Raw genomic sequence first — 7014 nt, forward strand, 5'->3', positions numbered from 1 at the left:
GGCCTTGGGGGGGGACACACACACACGTCGCTGCTTTCCCTGCCCTCTGCAAACCGTTCGGCGGGTCCCTGGAGGGCAGGGCTGTGCTCCCCTCCCGCAGCAGGAGCCTCCAGAGCCGCTTCTGCCCGGCCTGGGGGCTGGAAAGTAACTTCAGGTTTTTCTCCCGCCTCCTGGTTCCTTTAGCAGCGTCTCCAGCAGGTGTGGCCTCCGTGCCGGGGCCCAACGGTGGCACAGGGGGCCTGTTAGTCTGTCCCGCTTGTCTCCTTGCTCGCTCCCTCTGCACCCGCCTTTCCCAGGAAAAGAAACCGAAACAAACCAAGAGGCTTAGGATAGCAATTTATGGAAGGCTGGGATTCTCAAAAGATGTTGGATTCTTGTTGATTCTGCTGCTTCTGGTGGGTTTTTTGGGGTTGTTTTAGCACTGTAGTTACTTTGTTTACTTCAGAACGAAGTGTGGGACTGAAACTTGGAGAAAAGAGCAATTCTTGATCCCTCGTGGAAAATCCCTGTCCTGGGAGTTCTAAGGATTGAAATGGAAAATGCAGCTATTGTGATCAGGAGTGAGATTTGAAGAGTCATCGTAAAAAGGAAGAGAAGAAAAAAGGCTTTTTAGATCAGGTTTTTTTTTTCTATTTAAGCTGTTGAAATAACAGTTGTATTTAATTGGGCAGGGATCAGTCAGTGCAGCTTTTTCTTGCACAAATGCAGTGTTTTAAGGAGCTGTCTTTGACCAAGTATGTACTTGCAAGATTTTCTGATACTGTTTTCAGGAAGGAAGTAAACTTTTTTTTACTAGAGCTGATATCATGTAGTGTGTAATTCACCTTTCTATGGCTGGACTTTGGGAGCACAGAGAATTGCTGGCAATTTGAGCCTGAAATTTCACTGAGCTTTGATAAGCTTATGATATGACAAATCAAGAAGCAACATTCCCATGATAAGAGGCAATCTTGTTACCTGAAGGTGCTGCCCAGCCTTCCCCAGTGCCCTGTCACAGCAACCTGCCAGTCTTGTGCAGGTTCTTGATCTGAATTCAGCTTGAGATCCCAGCACCTGGACAGAGGAATAGGTCTCTGCCGAATCAGCCTGTCTTCAGCTGTAGGGTAGAAAACCATTTTATTTTGTTTTCTGTTGTGAGGGGAGTAGAGCTGCCTGCCAGGAGCAAAAGGGAGGCCAGGACTGTGGCACTGGTTTCCTTTTGTGTGGCTGTGGGGTGATTTTCCCCCCTCTGTGCAGGCTGGGCTGGCTGGAGTGAAGGGCTCTGTGGAAGCAGGGTGTGGTGAGTGATCTCTTGGGTATGCTCAGCTGACTGGATTTATTTTGGACTAGACAGGGCAAGGGTTTGGACAGTGTGCTGTAAGGAGTGGTGTTGCTGGGGATGACAAAGCCTAGCTGGATCCTTGCTATCAGTTCCTGGTCCTGTTGTCCTGGAATTCTTATTGGTGATTATGACAGGAATGGGACAGTTCTCTACCTCCTTGCTGTAGGTCTTAGCTATTGGAAAAGCACAGGGATTGTGCTGTCTGGCTGGTGGCTTTGGCTGCCCTTTCTTATCGCATTGGGTATTCTGTTGCTCTGCCTTGTGTGTACTTCATCTTGGGAGGAAGAACTGGATGCTAATACAGCAAGCAGCCTGGCTGAGAGGTGAACTTGATTCTGTTTTGCCCTTTGAAACCCCATGAGTGGAGCTCAGTTAAATGTGGCCAACTCCTCTTCTTATCAGCAGCTCACTGCTGTTCCATGATAGTGCTGGCTTGTAGGGAAAAATAACGTAGCTTGTTTGTTCTTTTTATAAGGAAGATGTTTTTCCCATGTATTTCTCTCTCAGCTTTATACTCAAATGCTTTTCAGTGTGTCAGTCAGATTGAATTCTTTATCCCAGAAGAGCTACCAGGAGGTTGTGATGGTTTGCAGTTGATGTTGTTCTGCCTATGCTTGGGGAAGTTTTTCTCTGCTCTTTTCCAGCTTTTTAAAAAATTAGGTAGGCTTTTCTTAATGTGTTGGCAAATGTGAACATACTTGACCTTGCTGCTACTGAAGTGTTTCAGAGAAAGAGAATGGAGCAAAAATTATTAAAAGAAAATAATTCTCAATTATGTAAATTCAGAGAAGTGAGAACCTAGAGGGCAGAGAGAGAAGTCTGGAATATGAAGGTTGTTTGCTGGAGCCTCTACTAAAACTAGGATTTGTTGGCACAGATTTTGCCATCTCAGCACAATGTTGATCTTTCCAGGTTTGCGTGTGTTTATTTAACAGGATGTCCCTTGTGCAGTGCAGCTTATGGTGGCCATGGGAGAAAATTCCCCCTCAGGGAGTGTCTTTCAGCAAGGATGAATCAAAGAGAGGGGTTGTGTGCTGAGGGTGAGATGATCCCCTCAGAAGACCTGGGAAGAATCTCAGCTTCTGAAAAGCAAGAAGAGTCTGTGGCTGACAGTCTTTAGAGCGGTTTGTGGGAAAGGTGCTCAACAGATGACACAGGGCTGTGCTGATTCTTTCCAACTTGTGAGTCATCCAGAACCTCACAGGGAAGATACCTCCTGAGCCCTGTCATCACGTGTCAGTTTTTGCCATGCCAGCCAGGGCTAAAGTCAGACTGCTAGAGTGCTGTCTCTAGCAATGCGCATCTTTAAAATACCACCTGATAGAGACTTGTTTGTTGAATGTGTCATTTGTGACCACTTCTTTGGAGAGTGCCAGGAGAGATGATAGGAACTTGTGCTTAAGTTCAGCTTGTAGCTAGTCAAGTGCCCTGATGGTGAGGATTGCTGTTTTAGAGTGGGAAGAGGAGACCATGTGCACAAGGTGGTACATTGAATCAGGAGCAGTTTTAGTAAGGTACATTGGGACAGAACTCTTAATGTATACCAAATCCTGGTCAAAAGTATTGTGTGCCATAGTCTCCTTAAGTTTCCAAAGTGATTGTAGAACCAACAGAGGGACAAACTGCTGCTGGTGTGGCATCTGGCAAAGCCACTGGCATAGGCATGAGACTCATAGAGTTTTATGGATGGTAGAGCAGAGTTTCCCTTTAACTTCTGGAGGGACAGTTAATATCACAGCATTGCAGAGCCTGGACAATGGACAGATGGCAGAAAAGATGTGACTCTTCTCTCAGGGAAGGCAGTACAAAATAGTTTTATCAGGGTAATGGGACGTTCTGTCTTGTCATCTTTCTGAGAATGGACAGATGGCAGAAAAGATGTGACTCCTCTCAGGGAACGCAGTACAAAATAGTTTTATCAGGATAATGGGACGTTCTGTCTTGTCATCTTTCTGAGGGGCAGGAGAAGTGTAAGGTGGGGCAGGCAAAAGAACCAAGCATCACAACTCCTCTGAGTTTGACCATAGCTCTCCACTGGCAGGGAGTTTGACCTTAGGAAACCCATTAGATAGGACTGTGTCTGGTTTTGGGTCTATAAACCACCAGTGGTGATGCTTATCTGTGTCTGAGGAGAGCAATGCAAACAAGGGTGACGGATGTAAAGAATATGAAGAACTTCATGCTGAGAGGATTTTAGAAAGACACTGTATTTTCACAGCCTTGCTGTTGTGCTTCAAATTAGAATAGTTCTGGTGTCTTAGGCTAGAAGAAAAATGCTGTTTCTTGGTTTTTCCAGTATTAGTTTGGGAATATATATTCTGTACAGTCTGTTTGGATAAAAGTATGAGGGGTCTCTCTGCTTTCAAGCTATCAGGCAGCAGATTTTAGGTAGGTGCCTTCATTTTTGTATTGCAGTAGTTGAACTCAAATAATTGATTGCAACTTCTTGATCTCAAGAGCTAGAGTAAGGGCAGGTGGCATTTCATTGTGCAATATGGTCTTTCAGATGATGATAATTTGCTGTAACAAGCAGGAAGCAGGGGCCTAATGGCAGGGGTTGTGTTTTAGCTCTGACTCACAACTGATTTAATGTTACTTTTTGTCTCTGCTGTGGTTGTCTTGTGCTGCGTTTGACCTGGACCAGAAGGAAGCCAGGATGTTCCAGTCCATGATGTCTGAGAGATTCTCTATGTCTGATAATATCACACATTCAACTGCCCTGGTGACAGCACTGGATAATGTGACAACTTTGTCCCCGACAACAACGCAGGCAATCAATGACACCAACATCACTGTGCCACACAAGTGCCTGTTGTTGCTCTATGAGGACATAGGGAAGTCCAGGTGAGACAGAGGAAATAGGACTGTGGTCTGACCCTGGGCCACGGGAGGGAGCTTTCCTCCTCGGAGTTTGGTTGAGAAAGGACTGGAGCTGGTGCCCAGCCTCCTACCTGCTGAAAAACAGGAAAACAGCTGTTGTATTTATTTTTTTCAGAGTCCGCTACTGGGATCTTCTGCTCCTGGTTCCCAATGTGCTTTTCTTTATGTTTCTTCTCTGGAAGCTGCCCTCTGCCAGGGCCAAAATCCGGGTCACTTCCAGCCCAATCTTCACTACGTTCTACATACTGGTGAGTAAATGTGTGTTTGAATTGGGTTAGGTCCTTCTGTGAGCAGATACTGGTATGGTGAAACCCAGGAAGCATCAAAACCAAATCTGAGCTGGTTGCCTCAGCTGAATCTTTGGTGTCATGTCTTGTGAGCACCTGCAGGCCTGTAGTGTGGGCACTGGGCTTGTGCGCAAATGCTCCAGACTTTAAAAATTATTACCAGCCATTTCTAGCTGGTTCTGTTGTTTTACTTTCATGCCACTTGCATCCCTTCTTTTTCTAAGGAGAAAACATTCTGCTTTAGGTGACTTATTGGTTATTTCCATTCTTCAACCACCTTAGAAACAGCTTGGACTCCTTTTGTCCTCTGATAGAGTTAACTGGCTCATACCTGCCTCATTAGAGTTAGCCTGTGACTTGGAGAATTTTATCTGGAAAAATTTGCTCCCTTAGAGTGTAGATATATCCAGCTTAGCTCTTAATTGCATAGTATGGCTGTGACAGCACAGGAGTTGGTAAATTAACCTTGCTGAGCTCTATGCTGTGATGCTTAAGTGGTACATGAGCTGACTTGGGTGTCTATGTTGCACTGTGCAGCAGGTAAGATGTTTTAAAGCTGTTGGTTGCAGCTGACTTTTCTGCTCTGCATTCCTGAGCATTGTCAGTGTTAAGTTGAGAGAACTGCAGATTGCAGTTTTATCACAAATCTGAAGTGTGGTAGTTGGTATCAAGTGGCTTCTGTTGTCTGATGTGATTGCTTTTTTTAGCCATACCAAGCACTTGGGCTTGTAATTTGGAGGACTGTGTGTTTTGTCTGGTTTCTCTCCTCCCCTGTTCCAGTGGACTGAAGAGTGGGAAGACTGCTTGTAAAGATGCTGTTGTAAGGAGTGGATGAGATTTCTTAAGAGCTGTTCAGTCTTGCAGTTGAGGAAATGTGTGTTCCTTCCTACATTGAGTCAGTGCTTCTACATCTAACATACCTGAGGAATCTTCTTTGGCAAATTCACTCCAATCTGTTACTTGGTACACATTATCAGGCTTTAAAGTTGACCTGGAAATGATATTACAAAAGGTTTCTGCTTGATACTGCATTATGTGCCTTTTGACATGAACTCACCTTTGATGTCTTTTTGTGTAGGTATTTGTGGTGGCTTTAGTTGGTATTGCCCGTGCTGTTGTCTCCATGACTGTGAGTGCATCTGATGCTGCCACAGTTGCTGACAAGGTAGGTACAACACTAATTTTAGAGGCTCTGCTTTGTGTAGTTCAGATCACTGTGATCTGTCACAGCTTCCCTTTTATGTGCATACAAAAAGAATGTGGTTTTTTGCAGTATTCATAGCAACGTATACTACAGAATCCTGTTCTGATAGCTCTATCTGAAAGTTCACAACATCCAGGGCTGTAAAACAATGGGCTCCTAAAATAGACACACAAATAGTGGCAGCAAAATTTCCTGTTGCAGGGATGGAATGACTCTTCTTTGCAAGAGCTAAACATTCTGATAGCTTTAGTGGATAGTCAAGGCTTGGCTTTTTACTCTTGCAGTAGGTGAGTGGCTCTTTGAAAAATATTGAAGTATTTTGTATTGAAAGCAAAGAGAACTGAAATCCCTTCTGAGACTAGTATCTGAATGTCCTTTGCAGCCATTTGGAGCACAGGACAAACCCTTAGCAAACAGGAAATACCTTTGTACACACTGTTCTTTTGTAGGCATTTGACTTGTAGCAGAAAATTACCTAAAACAAAAAGCTCTGTAGCTCTTGAGCTATTAAAGGAGGAAGAACCACCTGCAGATTACAGGTCTTCTGGCTTTATTCTCTGGGATCAGTGTGATTCTTTTGCTTTTCTGTTCAGTGTTACTGTTAACTGCATTATAATGCACTACTCCTTGTGGGTGGCTGGATGTTTATAGCATTTTCATTCACCTCTGTGAATGGATGTAGGTTCAGGACTTGAATAATGGAGAAGAGGTGAGAAGGTGCTTCTCTTCAGCTCTGTTGCTGCTAAGTGCACCCTGCTGGGAGGTCATGCAGTAAGACAGATGTTCTGTCACTTTTTTCTGTAAACACATGTTCTGTAGTTTTTATCATGTTTATCTTGTTTTCTCTCAAATACACAAGGGGTGTATTTGTTTATTTTCTGAGACCGTAAGTGTCTCATCAAATGCCTTTTAAAATGTTGTGTATCTTCAAGAGAGTGCCCTTCAGTGCTCAGAGAAAAAGGATTAGTAAGCCAGAATCTGAATTTTTGTTCTAGTTTTGTCACTGATTTATTTCATGACTACCTGAAAAGGTGCCTCACCTGCTTGGTCTTTTTTCACCAAATAAAACATGGGAATGAAAGTGGCAAGCTGGAAGTGTGAGGCTTTCAGAGTTGAAGACTGTTCAGATCTAGGGACCAGTAGCTTGGGAGGAGTGCAGAATAGGGCTTGTTCAGCCATAACTGTACTGCAGAATCTACTGTCTTAAGAACTGGCACTGTTTATTATTATAATGTCAAGGTCTTCTTGAGTTTGTGTTCCTTGGGAGTACAGCAGGAAGAACACATCCAAGACAAGTGACAGGTCCTCGAGTGTGGCAAACC

At 44.2% G+C, this 7014-nt stretch overlaps 1 protein-coding gene across 1 annotated transcript in view; it reads left to right on the top strand.

Annotated features, from left to right (window-relative positions):
• Positions 1-4010: 4010 nt before the first annotated feature.
• TPRA1 (transmembrane protein, adipocyte asscociated 1) overlaps positions 4011-7014 on the top strand; it is a 9217-nt gene continuing 6213 nt past the window's right edge. The window contains 3 exon segments of the mRNA XM_009999277.1: positions 4011-4165; positions 4317-4449; positions 5567-5653. Of these exon segments, the coding sequence (XP_009997579.1) occupies positions 4011-4165; positions 4317-4449; positions 5567-5653 (375 nt within the window).

The sequence above is a fragment of the Chaetura pelagica genome, unplaced genomic scaffold (genome assembly GCF_000747805.2).
Source record: "Chaetura pelagica isolate M959 unplaced genomic scaffold, ChaPel_1.0 scaffold316, whole genome shotgun sequence".
Taxonomy (NCBI): domain Eukaryota; kingdom Metazoa; phylum Chordata; class Aves; order Apodiformes; family Apodidae; genus Chaetura; species Chaetura pelagica.